Raw genomic sequence first — 25,424 nt, 5'->3', positions numbered from 1 at the left:
CCTCCCTCCCACACACACACACACACACACACACACACACACACACACACACACAGGGCAGTGCCCGTTCCCCTCCCTCCCTCTAGTGCAGTGCCCGTTCCCCTCCCTCCCACACACACACACACACACACACACACACACACAGTGCAGTGCCCGTTCCCCTCCCTCCCCCTGCCCCGTTCACACATCATGCGCTCCCACTCAAGCCGTGGTCTGATTGGTCAGATTGCATGATGGAATTCCCCAGCAGCGCACCCGCCAAGTTAGAATTTGATCGCATGAATGGTTCTCAAGATATGTGAAAGCTGTGTTGTGATTGTCAATCGGAGGAACGCTTCTCGAGATAAACCACTTTTGTGTTGCCAATAGGTGGCGCTGTGACTGTGCGCGTGTCCGAATTGCACGAAATTCAGCACCGCATTCTTATCAGGATCCCATCAGGGAACATGAAATTCAGCCATATTCAGCCAGTTATACAGCCAAGATACAACTAGCAATTTAGCAATATGATCAAACAAATTAGTGTTGTTGGTTTCCAATATTTTATTTTTCAATTTTTCTTTGACAAAGCAAGAACAAGACAAATGAACAGGCTCAGACACAGGAAAGGAAAGGAAAGCATACTTGTAACATCGACACTCAATATGAGTTACAGGTTTTGTAATAGGCTATAATATGGTGCTACCAGCTGCATATGGTGCTTATGTTCGTCTAAGAGATGTTGTGTATGGGGTCCCATGCCAGAGGTCAAAGAGTCACCCGTCGCCCCTAACCTCATCGAGGTAGGCTAGAAACGGCTCCCAAATAGTTCGAATTATTTTAGGTGAGTTGGTCCTTAGGGACCTGAGTCTCTCCATCCTTATAACAGATCATGTTGAGGGGTGAAGAGGGGGATTTCCATTCCTTCAGAATGAGTTTTTTGGCAACAGTTTTCCCCAGTGTCAGAGACTGCCGTACAGCTGTGGGGAGGTTAAGAGAGGTCTCTGAGCAGCCGAAGATGGTAAGTTCTGCCTCCAGGCAGAACAAAGAACATAAATAACAAAGGGCAAAATATGTGGTTGATGACAGGTTGACAGATCCTCTGATACACCCTGTGTTGGCTGTCTATAAAAGCTGAACACCTGCAGCATCCAGCATCAGAGCTGCATTTCAGGTAAGCTTCACTCATCCCTTCTCTCCTTCTACGTCCCTTAGGAACACAACACTGATACCCGGGTGTCACTTTATTGACTGATCACTTAACTTTTGCTAGACCACTTCATTGCTGCTGAAACAATGCTCAGATTGTTTTTTACTGTATTTCAGATTAGATTTTCGACAGGAGGCTTCTCTGATGATCACATGCCTGTTTTATTTGAGATTTCTCTTCCCTGTCTGTGTGTTGAGTTTTCTCTTTGCTATTTTGTTTGATCGTTTGGTCACCTGTGTTGTTTTAAATGTGCTTTATAAATCAAGTGGATTGGATTGGAGGAGAGACCCTTCATCATGACTCCAGTTCTCCTCTTCCTCCTCCTCTCATTGATGAGCAGGGCAGTCTCCTCCACTCCTCCGGTAAGCTTGACCCTGTCACCACTAACATTCAATGCCAAGCTTGACCCTCTCACCACTAACATTCAATGCCGGTGAACAAACCATTGCAATGTTGTGCCTTTGTGCTGCAGGGTGCAACTAGTCAAGCTAATGCAACTAGGCAAGCTGGTGCAAGTAGGCAAGCTAACCCGGGTGAGTTGATCACAGTGATTTCTCATTTTGACTTTGGACTGTGACACCTTGAATGTGACACCTTCCTCTCAACACTCTCTCTGTGTGCTTCCAGAAGTCGAGTCTAGGGGCGTCTCAGAGATCATTGAGACAGTTAACAGCAACCTAGGAAGATCTAAAGTCGAGTCTAGGGGCGTCTCAGAGATCATTGAGACAGTTAACAGCAACCTAGGAAGATCTGAAGTCGAGTCTAGGGGCGTCTCAGAGATCATTGAGACAGCTAACAGCAACCTAGGTAAGATCTGACTCATCGGGCTGAAATGAAAAAATGTTACGTCTATCTGTAATCTGTAGATGCAATCTAGTCTTTTCTGTCTGTTTAACATTATGGGATGTGTCCTCTCTCTACTGCAGGTCGGCGCAGGGGAAGCCCAACCATCAGGGATGGTGACATTGCTGTGCCCAACAGGAGGAACGCAGTACCGTGCACGGGCAGGTGGTGGTCCTCGTGCAAGTGGCCCAAGTATCGGTTTTCATCAAGATACGTCTGGATACCCGTCAAGATGCTCCCCAGGTCATACTGTAAGTTACTGTAAGCATCTTAAACCACTGTACTCCTTTTTTAACTTTCGTTTTGGTTTCAGCCAGAACTAAGGGTCTCATTATACCCCCAAGAAAGATTGTTACCCAAAATGCATATAGCAATGTTAACAAATACAATATGTTGACTATAGCATTATTATTTGTCCAACATGTGCCTCCGATTAGCTACCTCAGAGCCAGTGTAGTGGCTGAACAGTTCAGAAAAGTAATAAGTACACTCAGTACACATAAAAAAAAGAGGATGAAATATAATCAAGTAAAGGAGTCAGACAGGTTTACAAAATGAGATACAAAAAGACAAAAGACAAATGAAATTAGACATGGGGATAAAGATACATAATATCTTAAATGTAATAATGATGACTCTAACTTACTCTAAATTGCAGCATGACAGTATAATATTGTATAATGACCATGCTAACGTAACGCATCCTATAATAAAATGGCCTAGGTGGAATGGCGGGCGGCGGGTGGCGGTGTGTGTCTGTGAGTCAGGATTTGCGTCACGTTTTGTCATATTTGTTCGGTCGCCTCTCCCGCAACCTTGATGTCTGACGGGACAGGGCACTGTCGTCACGTGACTAGCGGTCATGTGACTCGTGACTAGCCGTCGCCTCGCCCGCACTGTTGATTTCTGATGGGAGGGGCCAACCTTTCTGCAAGGGTTCCTGACCGGACATCAGAATGTGACGGGTTGGACGTGAGAATGGGTTGACATGGGGATTGATTTTTGTCCATTGGTCCTTTAGGACCGGGAGCTGCACCCAGGCAGGCAAGACATCAGTTGAATCAATGGGTTGGTGAATCATGGGCAAATAGTTCCAGGTTGAAAATAGCTGTGGTTGTGCTTTATAGATATATATAGATATATACAGTATATATACATATATATATATAGATAGATAGATAGATATTTATAGATCGCTTGTTTATGGAGATGATTGTTCAGCAGGCAGGATAGCCTTGGTTTATCCCTGCAGCTCTCAGCACTGTCTGACTTTCCATCTACACCTGTATGTATTTATGAGAAACAAGTGTCTTAGGATGCAAGACAAATTTCGGACTCTGTCTGACAATAAAGTGATATCTTATCTTATCTTATCTTATGTCTGCAGCCTCAGCAGAGAAGTGGACCATCATTCAAGGCCTGGTGTCCTTCCACAGGTCCACCTGCATTCGCTTCACTTGGCGCATCTACCCACGGTGGCAGAGGGACTACCTCGACTTCTTTTCTGGCAGCGGGTAGGAACACTACAACTACAGAGCCCCTGCAGATAGAGGCCGCACCCATTTCCGTCTAACTAGATTTTCCGCCATTTTTAATTTTCTCCACCAAACCGGACCGATAAACCGGAAATCGGCCCAACCCTATCTACTTGCCCTCCTACCACATCGGCTCGCCCATACCGGATGTGCTCGGCTCGAGGTCCACGTCTACAGATGAAGTTAAACTCTCCCGACATTTATTTTCAAAAAGGCTCATGTTTATGAGAAATGTTCCTGTACACTTGAATCATGATCCTGAAATGTTTGTATGATTCATACTTTAATGTTCCTAAATGTCTGGTAACAGTAGCTTACCTTGCTAAGCTGTCAGACATTTGAGACATTTTGAGATCCCACGTGTCCGACATACAGCCAATCACAATGCATGCCCGAGCCACGTCTCCGACGTACAGCCAATCACAATGCATGCCCGAACCACCTGACATACAGCCAATCACAATGCATGCCCAAGCCGATCTGGTAGGCGAGCCGAAAGTCTCTCCTCCTCTTTCTCTGAACCTCGCGCTCTCTCTCTCTGTCTCTGTGTGTGTGTGTGTGTGTGTGTGTGTGTGCGTGTGTGTGTGTGTGTGTGTGTGTGTGTGTGTGTGTGTGTGTGTGTGTGTGTGTGTGTGTGTGTGTGTGTGTGTGTGTGTGTGTGTGTGTGTGTGTGTATGTGTGTGTGTGTGTGTGTCAGGTGTTGGTCCTATCTGGGTCGCCAGGGGGGGCGTCAGCAGATCTCCCTGCAGAGGGGAGGCTGTGTGAGCTTGGGAGCGGTGCAGCATGAGGTTCTCCACGCCCTGGGCTTCCACCACGAGCAGGTCCGCTCCGACAGAGACAGACACGTTACCATCCTCACCCAGAACATCAGATCAGGTCCGCAACACCTTTAAAAGCATCAGGCATCTCATGAGCGTGTAGGCTACAACAGTACAGAAAAACAGCAAACATGTTTTTTTTTACAGGTTATACTTTTTACAGGTTATACTATTTAAATTAATCTGTTGATTAACTGTAGGCTACTGTATGTTGCAAATGTTTAGAAGAATTATGCAGAGAATTATACTATTACTGTTATGTTGAGTTATTTGAATGAACCTCATTGTATTTTCCCCCTGTTTTGTATGTGGACCTATAGTCCATTCATTGAATTTTCTCAACTCAAAAATATGAAAATAGAACCTGATGATGATAAGTTATAATTGATTGATTGATTTAAGATTCTGACTGGTGACAGCATTCTCTTGTGCTTTCTAAAAAATACTGGTGAGGAAAAAAGTGTATTTCAAAGCCTTGTCAGAGTAATATATTGTGTTTCCTGCTCCTCTACAGGGGAGGAACGCAACTTTAGGAAGGTGGCAACTAACAACCTTGGCACTCCCTACGACTACAACTCTGTCATGCATTACGGCAGGTGAGTGTGTGTTGTTTGTTTGTTTATGTGTGTGTGTGTGTGTGTGTGTGTGTGTGTGTGTGTGTGTGTGTGTGTTTCTAGGAATAACAGTGATGCCCCCCCCTGATTGATGTGATAGTTTAATGGTTAATTCACTCAATGCATATTCCTTGTTAGTTGGGTTTATGATATACATACATTTTTGTATTTGGGTTCTGTTCTAGATTTGATTTTTCTAAGAATGGCCAGCCGACCATCGTCCCCAAGCCCGATCCCAACGCTGTGATTGGGAAAGCCAGCCAGATGAGTGCCAATGACATCAGGCGCATCAACAAACTCTACCGCTGCAGTGAGTCTCAAATAAAGACTATATTCTCTGAACATCTATCAGAGGAAACCATTACTCATTCATTCAAATTAAAATTCCCGGAAGGAAAAAGAAAAACGTAACTCCACTCTTGATTGGGTTTCCATGGAAACGCAGCCCATAACAGAGTAACTGTGCAGTATGCGATTGATATTAATCATAATCTCATAACCCTTTTTCTCCTCCTACTAGGAGGGTACTGATGGAGGACTGTTGTCCTTCAGACACTTCATGTCTCAGATCATCTTGATAACAGCAAAGAGCCGGACCTGTTCTTCCAGGAGAATATTATTACATTTTTCTTGTTACACAATTGAACATTTTAAATGTCTACATATCCAATCAAGATACACAAACACTGCTTTTGGTGTCAGGGATCATATTAGCAACTTTTAGCATGTTAATCAACCTCTCTAACTCAACATGAAATTACTGCTTTGAATATCGAATATGAGGAGTATCGATGTCATTTAGAGTTTTAGGCAGCAAATGCTTCTGAAGGGAGAAAAATGAGCACTGATATTTCCACGTGTGTGCAGATACCAGCAGGAGGAAGGGAAAGGATAGTGGGGAACCACTGACACACAAACAACAAAAATGTGTTTACATTGCCTGTGGAATCCAGAATGACATGGACACATTTTCTTACATGTTTTGTGTTTCCTGTTTGGAGTGTTTCCTGTTTGGAGTTCTTTATGCCTTGCATACTGTACTGTGACATTCTGTTTCCTGTTTGGAGTTCTTTATGCCTTGCAAACTGTACTGTGTGACATTCTGCACAATAAAATCACTTATGAGCATTTATCATAGGCACTGTTTTTTTTTTGTTTTTTTTTACCTTTATTTATACAGGTGAATCACCTTGAGACCTGGATCTCATTTTCAAGTGCGACCTGTTCAAGCAGCATCCAGACAGAAAGTTACAGTAACAAAAGTTGACAGACAGTATGACAACCGTAATCAGTATCATTACAGACAATAAATAAAAACCAAAAGGATAACAGAGACACACTAGATAAAAAAGGGGGATGTTAAAAGGAGATGGTCAGGAGCACAGTGAGGCAGTCATTTCAAGGTTGCGCAGCAGTATTTGCCTATATTATTATTATTATTCTTCTCCCGGGAAGTTCGACTTCCCATGCATGAAAACTAACCAAACTTTGCACAAAGGTCCAGTCCCACGCCAAACGTCTTTGACGCCAAACGTCTTTGACGCAAATTTGGGGCCAATAGTCCTAACAGTGGCACTACAGCGACCGTCTAAAGTTTCAAATTTGAAAATTCATAAAAAAATCAGGCATACGTGCTACGGCTTTGCAACTTTCACCGAAATGTGCGCCCAAATGAGCAGAAACTTTTGTACAATGCAACCTATGGCCAATTATGAAGTCTAAAGACCGCAAAACTGCAAAAACTGTCAAACTCCTCCCACATTTTTTCTTCAAACGACACCAAACTTCAGCATCTGCATCGTTAGACTGTCCTACACAAAAGTATCAAAACAGATTTTCGATCAGTCAAAAATTGAGCCCACAGTGCATCAAAACGTTGAATTCTGGCCCCGTGTGCGTGTGTGTGCGTGTGTGCGTGCACGTGCGTACGTGCGTGTGCGTGTAAGCCCTGGGCGCCCTTCACTGTGGTGGAGTGAGTCATGGGGGGGCTGTAGAAAAGAATATTTTGGTGCTGCTGTATAGCCTAATTGCCTTAATTACCTATGGCAATTAGGTTGTATTTGTGATGTCATCAGTCAGTCAAGCAATTGTGATGCCATCCATAGTTCTCGAGATATGCAAATAACAGAACAAAGAACATAACAAAGGGCAAAATATGCGGTTGATGACGGGTTGACAGATCCATACGCCGCGGAACCGCCCGGGCCACACGGGCCATGGCGCGGGTACATTTCAAGCTGTGCGTTTTTTTACCTGCTACCTGATACACCGAATTGAGCCAAGCGTCTGTCTCACTCATCCGCTCCCAGTGATAGCTCAGCTGATGCGATTTGACGAGACACAATACACACTTCGCAATACACACTTCATTGTTTACAATGTGCGTGCGGTGGGTGGGTGTGGGTGGGGGACGCCCACCTGGAAAACCGCATTTCTCCACCTGCAAGTTTTTTTTTACTTTCACTTAACGCTCGCTCAGTGTTTAGACAGATCACTCGTGGTGTTTCAAGCAACAAGCGTCTTCCACATCTATTCGACTGAAGAATATCCACACTTTAATATGTTTAACGTAAGTCCTCTGGAGTCTTTGTCTCTCTTTATGTGTGTATCTCTGAATGAGCGACAGTGAGTGAGTGAGAGCGAACTGGGCAGCACCCACGGCCCGCCTCCTTCTCCTCCTATACACAGGCTGCCTGAGTCTGCTCTAGTGTTAATTTCGTAGACGAAAACTATGACGAAAAATGTTAGTCGACTACCTTTTTCCCCAAGACTAAGACGAGACTAAAATGTTCAGACTTTTAGTTTCATTGACTAAGACGAGACTAAAATGTTCAGACTTTTAGTTTCATTGACTAAGACGAGACTAAAATCTTCAGACTTTTAGTTTCATTGACTAAGACGAGACTAAAATGTTCAGACTTTTAGTTTCATTGACTAAGACGAGACTAAAATGTTCAGACTTTTAGTTTCATTGACTAAGACGAGACTAAAATGTTCAGACTTTTAGTTTCATTGACTAAGACGAGACTAAAATGTTCAGACTTTTAGTTTCATTGACTAAGACGAGACTAAAATGATCAGACTTTTAGTTTCATTGACTAAGACGAGACTAAAATGTTCAGACTTTTAGTTTCATTGACTAAGACGAGACTAAAATGTTCAGACTTTTAGTTTCATTGACTAAGACGAGACTAAAATACTCAAACGTTTAGTCGACTAAAACCTGACTAAACAAAAAGAGGATGAGGTTGACTAAATATGATAAAAACTAACAAGGACATTTGACACAGGACTAAGACTACGGCTAAATTTAAAAATAGACGAAAAAATGATCACTAATTATAGACTGATCCCCTCCTCAATGCAGCAGTTCAGGTTCCTGTGCTGCAGCATCATAAATGTAGCTGACATGTAGCTGTCTTAAAAACATTTACAGTAGTTACAACAGAACCCCCCCAGTCTTAGCTAAGGGTCTTATCTATATGTGTATGAGGCATTGTGTTCCCTTGCTTGTCCAGAGACGTCTGAGTGCTTTCCACACAGCGCAGCCAGCCTCCCTCCATTCTCCCCTCAGCTGCGGGCTGAGCAGGGACTGTAAATACGGTCCAGTTGTCGTTGCTACTGCCGCACGCCGACACTGGCCCGGGTGGGCAGAGTCACCATTAGCTACTTTCCCTGGGAAAGAGTTGCCAACACTGCTTCAAATTACCATTACTAGTGCAAGCGCCTCAGCAGATTCAACAGTTTTCATTGACTAAAACTAGACTAAAATGTGAACAGTTTTCGTTGACTAAAACTAGACTAAAATACTTATGGCTTTATTTGACTAAGATTAGACTAAAATGCTAAAGCTTTTAGTCGACTAAAACTTGACTAAATAAAAACAGGATGAGGTTGACTAAATATGATGAAGACTAACAAGGACATTTATCACGGGACTAATATAAGACTAAATTAAAAAATAGCCGACAGAATTAACACTAGTCTGCTCTGCTCTTCTCTGGATCATGGAAGAGCGAAAATATCACTATTCCAGACATTAGTAGTCTATCTATGACATAAGACTAATGCCAAATTCAAGTGGATTTGGTAGTGTGGTGTTGGAGAAAAATATAAGTTCCATTGCCATTTCCTAATCAATAAGCTATAATTGCATACACATAATTAATGCTATAAACGATGACATGACATACACATTATGACATGACATCTGACATATAGATTCACCCATGACATCTCACAAATGCATATTTGCACTATGCAGAGACACATAACTAGCTTATCAAGCAGGAGATTTCTCCCCTTTGCTCTGGCCTTCAGAAACTCAGCATGACAATGGCCATGAGACAGGAACACTTGCTGATATAGACAGGCAGCACTGTAGGCTCCAAGTCAAGTCATCACCCCCTCCTCTCTGCTCCTCTTCTACAGTATAAAGCGTATGTCAAATTGTGACATCGGGGCTGAATATTTGACTCTGTACATCGATACATGTGTACATTGAGATTCATGCCCTCTGTCAATATATGCATATTGCAGAGAATGTAAGCTATTAAATATACTTTTATGGTAAATCTTCCTGGACTCATTGGTTTCAATTTATTTGGTATTAGATAAGCTGTGATATACATTTACATATACATTTAAGCGGATGTATAGAATTCTATTCTCTATCATGTGGGAAGCACTGCAGTACCAGACTCAAACACTCTGAAACCCTGAATGGAGCGCTGGACTGAAAGGCACGCGCCACTGTCTTGTATTTCACGTCTTTAAAGAAACAAATAACTGGTTTGAACCGACTGTCCGATTAATCAATTGTTTGAGCCCATGACATCATTGATTTCCTCTTACTGTTTTGAGGGGACTTTGCTTTGTAACAGGTAATAATAATAATAATAATAATAATCGGTCTTATATAGCGCTTTTCTTAATACTCAAAGACGCTTTACAATTAACAGCTAAACGTGTAACATAACTAAGGACAGGTGTTGGACAGACACATGTGGAGGTTAAGAAAGGGCAGGGGCAGGGTGGGGTTAGGTATTCGGGGCAGACGGGACAGGACATATACATCTAGGGAGCTACAGGGTGGGAGGGATAGGGTTAGGGATAGGTGCTTAGAAATAACTTGTGACTTGTCACAGATCCTCTGACACACCCTGTGTTGTCTGTGTTAGCTGTCTATGTGTCTATAGAAAGCAGAGCGGAGCACCTGCAGCATCCAGCAGCATCAAAGCTGCATTTCAGGTGAGCCTCACTCATCCCTTCTCTCCTCCTTCCACGTTCCTTAGGCTGGCTTTACACGGTGAAACTTTCAGGCAACTAGTTGCAGGTTGCAAATGGCATGAAACATCATTTTCATGCAACTTGACATTTACACAAAGCAATTCAAAATGTCTCACGCAACACGGTAGTAATTGTTTCACTAAAACCAGCGAGCTAGATTGGTCATGTTTCATCCGTCATATTGTTTTTCCTTTTCTCTCTCTTGCTACAGTAGTAGATTACTGTATCAAGTGGGGAGTGTCATTCATTCATTGTAAGTTGATCTTTGTATCTTATTTTGTATCGTTTTCTAGCTGGAAACGTATCAGGTTTTCTTCTGCCACTGGCTGGCCTACTTTCTTTCATTATGGAGAATAGGAAGAGAGCCACCAGTGCATTAATAGCCTACTTATCAGCATTTTGATTGGCTGTTGCATGAAACTAGTTTCACAAAGTTGAGAGTTTTGCAACTGTTGCAGACAAGTTTCAAGTGCTTTGCAGAGGGCTTTAGACCATGCAAATAATTTGCAACTTAATTTCAGTTTCAACCAACTAAACTTGCGTGAAAGTTTCACCGTGTGTAAAGCCAGCCTTAGGAACACAACACTGATACCCGGGTGTCACTTTATTGACTTATCACTTAACCTTTGCTAGACCCCTTCATTGCTGCTGAAACAATGCTCAGATCTTTTCTTTTACTGTATTTCAGATTAGATTTTCGACAGGAGTCTTCTCTGATCACATGCCTGTTTTATTTGAGATTTATCTTCCCTGTCTGTGTGTTGAGTTTTCTCTTTGCTATTTTGTTTGATCGTCGGTCACCTGTGTTGTTTTAAATGTGCTTTATAAATCAAGTGGATTGGATTGGAGGAGAGACCCTTCACCAAGATTCAAGATTCAAGATTTTTATTGTCACTCCATGGTACAAGTATCACGTGTGAAATTCTTGTGCTGTGGACTCCGTTTACGACATAGTACAAATAGGCAACAAGCAATGAGCAATAGGCAATAATAATTAGGCATCAATAAGCAATACTAAGCAGCAATAGGCAATAAGGCAGAATAGCGATAAGACAAGTCAGTGGCTTATTCATTGCACATAGGTGCACATGTCATGTGCATACGTTAGACGTGTTCAGACATTTTAAATTCGACGTATTTGACATGCAGGTGCAAATAGCATGTACCTTATTAAACATACAATTAACATTAGGCATTGTGCATACGTTAGACGTGTTCAGACATTTTAAATTCGACGTATTTGACATACAGGTGCAAATAGCATGTACCTTATTAAACATACAATTAAACATTAGGCATACATAATGGTAGCAGCTGCAGTACGGTATGGTACGACTACTACACTATTTGTGTATGTTAAGGAGTCTCGTGGCCTGCGGGAAGAAACTGTTCCTCAAGCGATTTGAGGACCATGACTCCAGTTCTCCTCTTCCTCCTCCTCTCATTGATGAGCAGGGCAGCCTCCTCCACTCCTCCGGTAAGCTTGACCCTCTCACCACTAACATTCAATGCCAAGCTCGACCCTCTCACCACTAACATTCAATGCCAAGCTTGACCCTCTCACCACTAACATTCAATGCCAAGCTCGACCCTCTCACCACTAACATTCAATGCCAAGCTCGACCCTCTCACCACTAACATTCAATGCCAAGCTCGACCCTCTCACCACTAACATTCAATGCCAAGCTTGACCCTCTCACCACTAACATTCAATGCCAAGCTTGACCCTCTCACCACTAACATTCAATGCCAAGCTCGACCCTCTCACCACTAACATTCAATGCCAAGCTTGACCCTCTCACCACTAACATTCAATGCCAAGCTTGACCCTCTCACCACTAACATTCAATGCCGGTAAACAAACCATTGCAATGTTGTGCCTTTGTGCTGCAGGCTGCAACTAGTCAAGCTGGTGCAACTAGTCAAGCTAACCCGGGTGAGTTGATCACAGTGATTTCTCATTTTGACTTTGGACTGTGACGCCTTGAATGTGACACTTTCCTCTCAACACTCTCTCTGTGTGCTTCCAGAAGTCGAGTCTAGGGGCGTCTCAGAGATCATTGAGACAGTTAACAGCAACCTAGGTAAGATCTGACTCAGGCTGAAATGAAAATATAATACAGCTGTGAAAACATGGTCACATTTCATTATGCAGGATGTGGAAGTTGCAGATGATTGGTTTTCATTTCAGAGAAAAATGAATTGCCATCAAAGATGTTAAACTGATTCGATTCCTACCTGGGACGCTGTGAACGCTGAAGGAATGCGTGCCCGTCCGCATGTCCTCGAGTGCCCACCGCCCGGATGGGGTCGTCAAAAGGGCCTTTCTGTGTGGAGTTTGCATGTTCTCCCCGTGCCTCCCGGGGGTTTCCTTCATATAGGAACCCCCTTCACCAAAAACATGCAATATCCTGGTTGCTAATGTGGTTCCTCCTCTGGTCGTTAAGGGCGCCTGTTCGGAGGGAGGGGAACTGGTTGGAATAGCGTGAACCTCCCACGTGCTATGTCCTACCGGTGAAGCTTCCCCTGTCAGGTGAAAAGAAGCGGCTGGCTAACTGCCCATGTCTCGGAGGAAGCATGGAGCCAGTTTAGGCTCTCCCCAGATCGGCAGAGGGTGGAGTAGCAACCAGGATAAATAGATTAAAATTAGCACTAATGGGGGTTAAAAATGGGATAAAAAATCGGGAAACAAATTATATAAAAAAAATATAATGTTAAAGTCCCTGGAAACCAAAATCCATAAAAACCTTCTAACTATTAAATTTAGGGTCTTATGTGAGTAATTGTGTGCCTCAGAAAGTGGTTTACATTACTTTCAACCCTAACCCCAAAAATCGACACTTTTCTACAAGGTCTGGATTTCCATTTCCTCATTGAAGAGAGCGGTGCGCGCGGTGCTAAAATGCATGATCTTATCACGTCATAAGATTTAATCGAATCACACACACGCATGCACGCACGCACACACACAGTAGCGCTGTGCACTCGCAGCGGCAGAGATGTCTTCCTCTCGCCGAGCAACGCGCGAACACACACACACACACACACACACACTCCATCTCTCTTTCCTTCTGTCTCTCTCTCCGAAGGAGAGTTTCCGTTTCCCTCTCTCTCTCTCTCTCTCTCTCTCTCTCGGAGACCTGCTGCAGACGGGACACGCCCACACAGTCCGCGGGAGAAAATACACTCTAAAATCTAATTGATTCTCATGACTTTTGCCATGACTGTCAAACCTAAATTTGTATACTTTGCAACTTTCATCATCGTTCAAATTTGGCTGGTGGCTTATTAACATAGGTTCCTGTGATGTGATGAACTCAAAATGCTAAATAATAAAAAAATATTTCTGGTTTCCAGGGACTTTAAACTGTATGAAATTAATGAGATGGACGGATAAAGCAAATTATTTTCTAGATTCTCCTCCCTGATCCAAACCGTTACGTCGATCTGTAATCTGTAGATGCAATCTAGTCTGTTCTGTCTGTTTAACATTATGGGATGTGTCCTCTCTCTACTGCAGGTCGGCGCAGCGGAACCCCAACCATCAGGGATGGTGACATTGCTGTGCCCAACAGCAGGAACGCAGTACCGTGCACGGGCAGGTGGCGGTCTCGGTGCAAGTGGCCCAAGTCATGGTTTTCAAGATACGTCAGGATACCCTTCAAGATCTCCAGCTCATACTGTAAGTTACTGTAAGGTAACCCTGACCTTTGATCCCTGCATCTTAAACCACTGTACTCCTTTTTTAACTTTCGTTTTGGTTTCAGCCAGAACTAAGGGTCTCATTATACCCCCAAGAAAGATTGATACCCAAAATGCATATAGCAATGTTAACAAATACAATATGTTGACTATAGCATTATTATTTGTCCAACATGTGCCTCCGATTAGCTACCTCAGAGCCAGTGTAGTGGCTGAACAGTTCAGAAAAGTAATAAGTGCACTCAGTACACATAAAAAAAGAGGATGAAATATAATCAAGTAAAATAAAATAATGTAAGATACAAATAGGAGTCAGACAGGTTTACAAAAATTAGATACAAAAAGACAAAAGACAAATGAAATTAGATACATAAAGATACATCATATCTTAAATGTAATGATGATGACTCTAATAGAAAATTGCAGCATGACAGTATAATATTGTATAATGACCATGCTAACGTAACGCATCCTATAATAAAATGGCCTAGGTGGAATGGCGGGCGGCGGGTGGCGGTGTGTGTCTGTGAGTCACGATTTGCGTCACGTTTTGTCATATTTGTTCGGTCGCCTCTCCCGCAACCTTGATGTCTGACGGGACAGGGCACTGTCGTCACGTGACTAGCGGTCATGTGACTCGTGACTAGCCATCGCCTCGCCCGCACTGGTGATTTCTAATGGGAGGGGGCAACCTTTCTCGTCACGAAATGACGGCAAGGGTTCCTGACCGGACATCAGAATTTGACGGGTTGGACGTGAGAATGGGTTGACATGGGGATTGATTTTTGTCCATTGGCCCTATATATAGATATAGATATAGATATATATATATATAGATATATATATATAGATATAGATATAGATATAGATATATATAGATATAGATACATATATACTGTATAGATATAGATATAGATATAGATATAGACATATATAGATATAGACAACCTATGGTTGTACACATGGTTCGACACTATATATAGATTGATATACCGTATATATATATAGATATTGATTTTTTTGTCCATTGGTCCTTTAGGACCGGGAGCTGCACCCAGGCAGGCAAGACATCAGTTGAATCAATGGGTTGGTGAATCATGAATAGTTCCAGGTTGAAAATAGCTGTGGTTGTGCTTTATATATATATTATATATATATTTATAGATTGCTTGTTTATGGAGATGATTGTTCAGCAGGCAGGATAGCCTTGGTTTATCCCTGCAGCTCAGCACTGTCTGGCTTTCTATGTCTGCAGCCAGAGCAGAGCGGAACGTCATCATTGGAGGCCTGTTGTCCTTCCACAGGTCCACCTGCATTCGCTTCGTTTGGCGCCGCTACTGGTGGCAGAGGAAGTACCTCAACTTCTTTCCTGGCAGCGGGTAGGAACACTACAGAGCCCCTAAGTCCCCAAAGGTCATCTTTTTGGCCAGCACACGCAGGGCACAGGCGCTATAACAGGGTTTGTCCGCCCAATCTAGTCACCAATTTAGTCACCAATTTGCAAGCCGATTTGGTCCCACTCAGAAACCATAACACCTGCCGCTACCGAACTTGGTAGGTAGGTTCACAGAGTCACCTTTTACTATGGACAGAAATGTTCCTGTACACTTGAATCATGATCATGAAATGTTTGTATGATTCATACTTTAATGTTCCTAAATGTCTGGTAGCAGTAGCTTACCTTGCTAAGCTGTCAGACATTTTGAGACATTTTGAGATCCCACGTGTCCGAGTCTGACATTCAGCCAATCACAATGTATGCCCGAGCCACGTGTCCGACATACAGCCAATCACAATGCATGCCCGAGCCACGTGTCCGACATCCAGCCAATCACAATGCATGCCCGAGCCACATGGCCGACATCCAGCCAATCACAATGCATGCCCGAGCCGATCTGGTAGGCGAGCCGAAATTGCACCGACACAGTCTCTCCTCCTCTTTCTCTGAACCTCTCTCTCTCTCTCTCTCTCTCTCTCTCTCTCTCTCTCTCTCTCTCTCTCTGTGAAAGTGTGTTCACCCATTTTGGCCACTAATTAGCCATTTTGGCCCATTTATAGTCAGCCCTATTGACTTAAAATCCAGCCCTGTCACCAGCTGTGTGTGTGTGTGTGTGTGTGTGTGTGTGTGTGTGTGTGTGTGTGTGTGTGTGTGTGTGTGTGTGTGTGTGTGTGTGTGTGTCCAGCCCTGTCACCAGCTGCTCGGGACCCCTGTCTGTACCCGTGCCAAATATGAATGCTGTCAGGCCAAAGTGTGAGAGGAAAATGAAACAGACACAGAGATAGATATGTAGGTTTGCTTATCTATGGAGGAGGAGGAGGAGGAGAAGGAGGAGGAGAGGGAGGAGGAGGAGGAAGAGGAGGAGGAGGAGGAGGAGGAGAGGGAGGAGGAGGAGGAGGAAGAGGAGGAGGAGGAGGAGGAGGAGAGGGAGGAGGAGGAGGAGAAGGAGGAGGAGAAGGAGGAGGAGGGGGAGGAGGAGGAGGAGGAGGAGTGGAGGAGGAGGAGGAGGAGGAGAAGTAGGAGGAGGGAGGAAGAGGAGGAGGAGGAGGAGACAAACAGCAAAATGACAGATAGATAGATAGATAGATAGATAGATAGACACATCTATCTCACTGATATGTGGATTGAAGTGTGTGTGTGTGTGTGTGTGTGTGTGTGTGTGTGTGTGTGTGTGTGTGTGTGTGTGTGTGTGTGTGTGTCAGGTGTTGGTCCTATCTGGGTCGCCAGGGGAGGGGGGGTCAGAAGATCTCCCTGCAGAGGGGAGGCTGTGTGAACTTGGGAACGGTGCAGCATGAGGTTCTCCACGCCCTGGGCTTCCACCACGAGCAGGTCCGCTCCGACAGAGACAGACACGTTACCATCCTCACCCAGAACATCAGATCAGGTCCGCAACACCTTTAAAAGCATCAGGCATCTCATGAGCGTGTAGGCTACAACAGTACAGAAAAACAGCAAACATGTTTTTTTACAGGTTATACTTTTTACAGGTTATACTATTCAAATTAATCTGTTGATTAACTGTATGCTACTTACTGTATGTTGCAAATGTTTAGAAGAATTATGCAGAGAATTATACTATTACTGTTATGTTGAGTTACTTGAATGAACCTCATTGTATTTTCCCCCTGTTTTGTATGTGGACCTACAGTCCATTCATTGAATTTTCTCAACTCAAAAATATGAAAATAGAACCTGATGATGATAAGTTATAATTGATTGATTGATTTAAGATTCTGACTGGTGACAGCATTCTGTATTTCAAAGCCTTGTTGTCAGAGTAATATATTGTGTTTCCTGCTCCTCTACAGGGAAGCAACACAACTTTGGGAAGGTGGCAACTAACAACCTTGGCACTCCCTACGACTACAACTCTGTCATGCATTACGGCAGGTGAGTGTGTGTTGTTTGTTTGTTTATGTGTGTGTGTGTGTGTGTGTGTGTGTGTGTGTGTGTGTGTGTGTGTGTGTGTGCGTGCGTGCGTCCGCGCGTGCGTGCGTGTGTGCGTGCGTGCGTGTGTGAGGACGCTATACATTTTTGTATTTGGGTTCTGTTCTAGATATGCATTTTCTAAGAATGGCCAGCCGACCATCGTCCCAAGGCCCGATAACAGCACTGTGATTGGAAAAGCCAGCCAGATGAGTACCAATGACATCAAGCGCGTCAACAGACTCTACCAATGCAGTGAGTCTCAAATAAAGACTATATTCTCTGAACATCTATCAGAGGAAACCATTACTCATTCATTCAAATTCAAATTCCCGGAAGGAAAAAGAAAAACGTAACTCCACTCTTGATTGGGTTTCCATGGAAACGCAGCCCATAACAGAGTAACTGTGCAGTATGCGATTGATATTAATCATAATCTCATAACCCTTTTTCTCCTCCTACTAGGAGGGTAGTGATGGAGGACTGTTGTCCTTCAGACACTTCATGTCTCAGATCATCTTGATAACAGCAAAGAGCCGGACCTGTTGTACTTCCAGGAGAATATTATTGCATTTTTCTTGTTACACAATTGAACATTTTAAATGTCTACATATCCAATCAAGATACACAAACACTGCTTTTGGTGTCAGGGATCATATTAGCAACTTTTAGCATGTTAATCAAATCAACCTCTCTAACTCAACATGAAATGACTGCTTTGAATATCGAATATGAGGAGTATCGATGTCATTTCGAGTTTTAGGCAGCAAATGCTTCTGAAGGGAGAAAAATGAGCACTGATATTTCCACGTGTGTGCAGATACCAGCAGGAGGAAGGGAAAGGATAGTGGGGAACCACTGACACACAAACAACAAAAATGTGTTTACATTGCCTGTGGAATCCAGAATGACATGGACACATTTTCTTACATGTTTTGTGTTTCCTGTTTGGAGTGTTTCCTGTTTGGAGTTCTTTATGCCTTGCAAACTGTACTGTGACATTCTGTTTCCTGTTTGGAGTTCTTTATGCCTTACAAACTGTACTGTGTGACATTCTGCACAATAAAAGCACTTGATAGAAATGGTGTGAATTTACCATAGGCACTGATGATGAACGTTCAAAGTCCTGATGATGTCATAGACATTGTGACATCATAAGTTATGTCATCAGTGACATCATTATTGACCAAAATCATCTTATGACATCACTCACTGGTGACAGCACAATGATGTCACACTGTCTATGACATCATCAGTGATGTCACAATTGCCCGAGTGTGTAACCAAAAACCACAATTGCTCGAGTGAAATCACTGATGATGTCACAATGCCTATGACATCAGTGCCTATGACTTCATCAGTGATGTCATAAGGTGATTTTGGTCACTTATGTCACTGATGACATCACTGATGATGTCACAATGTCTAGACATGATGATGTCACAATGTCTAGACATCATCAGGACTGAAAGTTACCAAGAGCGCTCCACATTAACAATGCTGCTGCCTGCTACAACAACAGGTTTGTGAACGCTTTATCACGCTGGCCATAATGCTAGGTTACACCTAGCGTTGTTTTCTTAAAGAGATACTCGACACTTTTTCCACGGTCCTGACATTTACCGTACTGTCAATCTGAGTCATTCCTCCTCTCTTCTCACATACCTATGCACTTCCATACAATCCAAAAAGGCCAGCTGTAGACTCACATTTCCCTCTCTTTCTATTGGCAGAGCTCTTGATCAGTGATGTAGCTTGATCAGTGACGTCACCAAACCCAGCCCGCCCATATGTCGCACCATAGGCCGCTGCCAGCCAAAGTGTATGAAAGTGGCTGCACACCACACTGGGCCTTGTGGAGAGTGTGGAGAATTGTTGAATAGAGATAGAGAAAGATTTGTGGAGCGTTTTGATAAGAGTGCCTAGTGTAAATTGTAGTTGTGTGTTTTGTAGTATTTAGTAGTTTAGGTTTAGGTTTAGTCTGTTTTAGAGTACGTCAGATAGCCTAGGTTGTGTGTTTGTAAACGGAAAAAAAAATTGTCTGTGTGTTTGTTTGTTAGAGTTTAGTGGCCAGGGACAGGTTGGGAATAGTCATGGGTCAAAAGTGTTGTGTTCCCGGGTGCAAAACCTACACCGGTGTGCGCAAGTTTCCCGGAGACCCGGACATTAGGCGGGAATGGATCCGACAACTGGGCCTAGCAGATCAGCATGAACGAGATGGTGTTTGCATCCTGCATTTCCCCCCGGATAGCTTCTCTAACAGCATGGAGGTGGATATGGGTTTTCAAAGGGCGCTGAAGCTGAAACCCAACGCTGTACCCAGTGCCGTACTACCGCCTAGGCCCAGTCCCCGACCCTCCCCAACTCCCAATATCTCAAAAAGTATACATCACATCGCTTATATTTTGACATTCTGAGAGCAGAATTTGCTCAAAAGTTTGATGTATAATAGATGCGTGTTGTGTTAAAGTTGTGTGAATTGTCACAGTTAATGTAAACAATGTCAGCCAGCTAGTTTCAGACACTCAAGCCTCCCAAAGCTAAGGCTCCATATGGGGTTCCATTGCCGTTGCCACCCAGTATATGTAGTCACCTGTAGGTCAGCAGTTGACCTGGGCAAATGTCATGCAATTGCTCAATTGTGATGTCATCAACCTCCTAGGGACATTAGGGAGCAGTGATGTCATCAGTGATGCGACATATTGATGACATCATCAGTAGTGTGATGATACTGAGTGACATCATTAGGGAGCAATGGCTTCCCAAGCAGGGACATCTCAAACTATAGCTGAATGTCACCACTGATGATCAGCAATACACCTCAATGTAAATGTGCCAGAATTAGCGCAATTGCTAAATTACATCAGAGTACTGATGTAATTTGAAGTACTTGAACGTACTTGCTGTTGTGTAGAAGTAGGCTACTAGGCTATGTGAGAAAAAAATCAGTATGCATAATGCTTTTTCTGATTCAGATGTTAGATATGGTCTCATGTGACGGACATTTCACAGGTTGAATTCGATGATGTTTGAGATTTTCTTGACATGTTCCTTAAAAGTGAGATTTGAATCAAAGACAACAAACACCAAGGTACTTAAACTGTTCCACCACATCAAAGACTCTCTCCATTGACCAATAGACCAAATCAGCGGGGATGTTTACATTTACTTCCGGGTACCCCTGAGGTCCACACATTATAATGGCAGTGGACGGCACAAACTGACGTGTTGAAGACAAAAACAGACAAAGAAGACAAAAATGGTTCGTCCGTGTTGTGTTGTTGTTTAATATCATTCATAACAACACTTTCACTAACGTTAGTGGAGACCAGACTAGCTAATTTACCTGTTGGACCAGACCAGAGTAGACTTGAAGCTAAATTAAATTAACGTGGCGTCAGTAGCTCTGTCTGTAACGTTAACGAGTCTGCAAAAAAACAGCGAGTTTGACAGACAAACAAACGTTATTAGCTAGCTAACACTACATAAAACAAACACAGAAGAAAGGCTAGATACGTCGGACAAGCATGTTTACCAACCGTTTAACCATTTAAATTGAAAGTAGTCGGCCGAAAACAACGAGAGGGTTTGACAGCATTTATTTGACAACACGCACATTTAAACCTGCCGCCTTCCCCAAGTGGTACCCGGAAGTAAATTTGTTTACATGGTGACGTCACGGTGATTTGTGCACCCCCTGCTGGTTGACGGGAGAAAAACATGCACACAGTCTTTTTTTCTGTTGAGATGATTGTTTTTAGCCAGTGAGATTTTTGATGATATCATAGACATTGTGACTTCATTGTGATGTCATTAGTGAGTGATGTCATCAGTGATTGAGTGTTGATGTCATAGGCATTGTGAGATCATCAGGCCGCTTGCGGCTATAGACGGTTTTAACTTGAGAACAAAAACATTCTAAATTGAACCCCCGCTCACTTCCTGTTGCAGTGTTTGCTATGGACATAAAAGAAAAAACAAACATTCAAGTGCAGGACTGACCATTCCGTGAAAACCGTCTATATTATATTTATTATTATTATTATTATTATTATTATTATTATTATTATTATTATTATTATTATTATTATTATTATTATTATTTCCTCCATAGACATAAAACTCACCTCACAGTTTGTGTACGTTTCCAACTAAACTACTAAACTAAACTAAACTTCGGGAAAAACTACAACACCCCTCGTGCTTTGCGTCATCGTGTCAACATGGCGCCTGTCTGTCGGACAAAAGGCGAATCAGTCTGCCTGTGAAATGAAAGCCAATTAGAACCAGAGGAGACATTTCGGGGGAAAGTGAGCGTGTCCGTGTTTCGCCGGCGCCTCCGGGGCAGCAGATCCATGGTTCCATAACATCTGTGCAGGCTCTCAGACTGCGAGATTAAAGGTAAGAACAGTCCTGCAGCTTCAACTCCTGCTGGCTGCTCCAAACCTCTGCTAACCCGATAGATACGCTCCCTCCTCTAGTCTCTTATCTCCAGACCGATACCAGCTAGACGGCTTTGACTAATCAGCTACTTCAATGTCCTTTGACTGATCGGCGAGCGTACATAGCCCTGAAATATGAATCAGATTGTGAATATGGTTACGAGCCATTCTACCATTCGGCATAGATATGATCCACAAGACGCACTTAGCGTAATTACATTACAACCAAAGGGCAACTTCTAGAATGTGTTCACATTGAACGCTGTCGCCCCACACACACGTACACGTTTTCCACAGGCGGAGGAGCACTAAAAGTTGTTTTGTTGTAATCAGTGTTGTTTGGTGTGTTGTATCTTATATGCCGAATTGGAGAGTGGCCCCTAATCTTTCATCTCGTGCTACCCCGGGTAACGTTATGTTTATGAATGTGTTTACAATAAGAGTGAGTGACAACAGTAACGTTAACGTTACAGATCGTAAACGGGGTTTGACACAACAGTGTTGCCTGCCTGTGTCCGGGCTGGAGCAGATGGTCTTGCTACCACAGTGTATCTGGACCTGGTCTCATGTCAGCTGGTTCGGCAGGAGTTACCAGTTAGCCGACAAGTTGCCTAGTCTAGTCGTGTCTTTGTGCTCTCTGCCTCTGCCTGTATCTGCCTGAACCGGGACTCAACTTCTACCTCCTCTGTTTCTGTAGTTGGTTGTGATTTGGACTGATACATTGGGTTAATAGACTAAAAAAAGAAAAGAAAGAAAAAGAACAAAGTAAACAGTCAGAGAGAGACAGCAGCCTGGTCGTCCATATGTGGTGTGGTGTTCAGGAACAAACTTGATGATGTGATGGTGGGAGTGTGGGTGATGATAGAGTAGAGTCAGCTGAAGAGTCTGTTGTGCTACCTGGAGGAAAACCGTCCTCCCTCCACAGAGCTCAGACAGGCCAGGGTCAACTCTGGAGATGGTAGAGCCAGCTTGTCTTGCTCAAGGACACTTCAGCAGTAGTCTCGCTGCTGGCCAAGCTGCCCTCCCTTTCCGTGAGAGGAGTCTGGCTGCACGGAAACAGGCTGCTGGCATAAGCCCTCCCCTGCTCTACAGCTTCTCTCCCATTGGAGCGACTGTTTCAGTCGCTGCCGGATGTCCGCTCCCGGCTTATTACAAACTCTGTCATTGGCTCCGACCATGTCAATCATTCCACTCCCTCCTCCCTGTGTGTCGCTGTAAACAGTGGCCTGCCGCCTCAGTGAAAACAACAACGCTAACTAGCTAGCAAGCTAACGGCAGAAACCTACACGCTAGCTCGTTGCTACACGCTGAAAATGGCAAGTTGGATTGTTGGAAACTATTTTCCAAGGGCACTGCCGCTAAACTGCTTGCATACATACCCATTCTCCTCCTGCAGTTTGTGCTGAGCTCAAGGAGTCGACCAGTGCCAGACAGTCAGTCAGTATTATTTGACTGCCTGCCTGTGTCTCTCTCCCATCATGTGCAGTGTGCAGACCAGCTTCTGAAACATTGGTCAGGAGGAAGAATCACACATAACACACACAGCCCATTTACACCTGGCGTTAACACGCATTTTCTGCCATCAGATTGTGTTTGATCACATTAGCCGGATTTCATTTACACCTGGCGTTAACATGCGTTTTTCATTTTCCAGATAACTTATTAACACCCCAAATGGTTGTCCTCTCAATCCGCATACAGTTGCTGTATCCAGATTGAGAGGACACATTGCATTTACACTTGTGTTCAATGTGTACACAATGCATCCCTGACCACCTCCGGAGGTGGTTTGGCCGATCAGATTGCAATCCTTATTCAATGTGTCTTGGGGGCGACGGGCGTTTACACCTGGCATTTCAAGTGGTCAAGCACAATCTGATTGCAATCTGATGGCGAGCAAAGCGAGTTTGGCTGCTGTTAGTCACTGTTATTGTGTTGTAGACTTGAAACTAACTTCTCTCACCAGCGGCCAAGGTCTCTTCATCATAATCCCAAATGGATGTGAATAAAGGAATGGTCGTGACACACCAAGCCGTGTCATGGGGGGTCTGTCGGCCATGTCTGGGCGACTGTCCTTCTAGTATTTGTGGTGCGTCCCGCACCCCGTTGGCTCGAGTCTGCTTTGACGACGGCTTTTCTGGCTCATTCAACATGTTGAATCGGCGTCAGGTCATTGGTGAGAGAAATCACTCTGATTGGCTGGTCAGGGGTAGAGAAATCACTCGTGATTGGCTGGTCAGGGGTAGAGAAATCACTCTGATTGGCTGGTCAGGGGTAGAGACATCACTCTGATTGGCTGGTCAGGGGTAGAGAAATCACTTGTGATTGGCTGGTCAGGGGTAGAGACATCACTCTGATTGGCTGGTCAGGGGTAGAGACATCACTCTGATTGGCTGGTCAGGGGTAGAGACATCACTCTGATTGGCTGGTCAGGGGTAGAGACATCACTCTGATTGGCTGGTCACTGGCAGGGGTAGCGAAGCAGGAGAGACGGCACACAAAACTCCCCACTCAATTTCCAACTTATCTAACCTGATAATTCAAAAACAAATTCATGACGTGCCTTTGAGTCTCTAATGTGGTTTCTCCTTATTTCCCCCCCTCCGCCTCTTCCCTTCAGCAAGAGACCAGACGAGGGCGCTGACGTACGCCAGTGCCATTTGCAACTTTTTACCAGACATATTCTCAATTGGAAGTAGCTAATAGCTATATTACAAAGCCGTTTAAGTGAGCAAAATGGTAGGCAAACGCTATACTCTCTAATATGAATGTTTGGTGAATCAGGTCTCACGCAGGCGCAGAACGTACAGAACGTACAGAACGTACAGAACGTACAGAACGTACAGAATGTACAGTACGTACAGAACGTACAGAACGTACAGAACGTACAGAACGTGATAGTTGCTGTCGTGTTTTGCGGTGTGCTCAAATGCAGCTTTTTTGCGCCCGACACAGGAGACGTGAGCCGGTGACGTTCGTACCAGTCGGCATCTAGTTGCCACGCTAGTCCTTTCAAGTGTTTTCGCTACGTCAGGGCCTTTAAGCTGTAGCCTGACTCCGCCAGATGGGGGCGGCATTGTTCCACAAATTCACAATCCCACCTCCGTCTGGACCCGGCTCAAGATTGGAGTTTAAATCGGCCGCCACCCAGGCGAACCAATCAGCGTGAGCTACGGGCGGGCTTTAGGCGAGACCGGGTGTGACGCCACCGGGAGGCGCCTGTGCGTTTGTAGCTCTTTCACTATTCAACATGGCGGCGGCTACCGAGGCTAATGTCAAACATTCTATTCAAAACAATAAGCTAACATAAACGTTAAACACTTGATCTTACAGTGAGTACGAAACCGTAACTGTATTGCTGTAACGTTATCAACTATGAACGTTAGTAAACAAGACATTGTTGTAGAATTTGGGGAGATAGCCTTCAGACCGTTGCTAGGCTGGGAGAACTTATTAGCAGCCATCAGCTAGCTGTAAGGCTAGTGAATGGCTAGCCGTTAGCCTATCACGCAAGTCACACGCTGCTACGTCATGAAGGGAAGTCGATCTGATTGGTTGGCGTTGGCAA

General features: G+C 44.0%; 2 protein-coding genes across 2 annotated transcripts in view; both read left to right on the top strand.

Moving 5' to 3' along the window:
• Nucleotides 1-1,457: 1,457 nt before the first annotated feature.
• Nucleotides 1,458-24,828, top strand: LOC310799591 (uncharacterized protein; the record flags this gene model as incomplete). Its single annotated transcript, XM_083662179.1, has 17 exons — nucleotides 1,458-1,551; nucleotides 1,662-1,722; nucleotides 1,817-1,996; nucleotides 2,116-2,283; nucleotides 3,420-3,546; nucleotides 4,265-4,443; nucleotides 4,900-4,981; nucleotides 5,185-5,309; nucleotides 5,520-5,527; nucleotides 11,672-11,765; nucleotides 12,319-12,372; nucleotides 13,809-13,970; nucleotides 15,246-15,369; nucleotides 16,691-16,872; nucleotides 17,297-17,378; nucleotides 17,545-17,669; nucleotides 24,641-24,828. Exons 1-17 carry the CDS (start codon nucleotides 1,486-1,488, stop codon nucleotides 24,826-24,828), a joined length of 2,007 nt encoding a protein of 668 aa, XP_083518305.1. The 5' UTR covers nucleotides 1,458-1,485.
• The window catches only part of LOC310799609 (homeobox-containing protein 1-like), a gene marked incomplete at its 3' end in the record, with an annotated part of 36,918 nt that continues 33,175 nt past the window's right edge, over nucleotides 21,682-25,424 (top strand). Inside the window, exon 1 of the mRNA XM_083662198.1 lies at nucleotides 21,682-21,815. The remainder of the gene's footprint in view (nucleotides 21,816-25,424) is intronic.

Source organism: Poromitra crassiceps, assembly GCF_964638095.1.
Source record: "Poromitra crassiceps genome assembly, chromosome: 28".
NCBI lineage: Eukaryota > Metazoa > Chordata > Actinopteri > Beryciformes > Melamphaidae > Poromitra > Poromitra crassiceps.
Note: the sequence above shows the minus strand (reverse complement) of the source record. Positions and strands in the feature narration are given on the sequence as shown.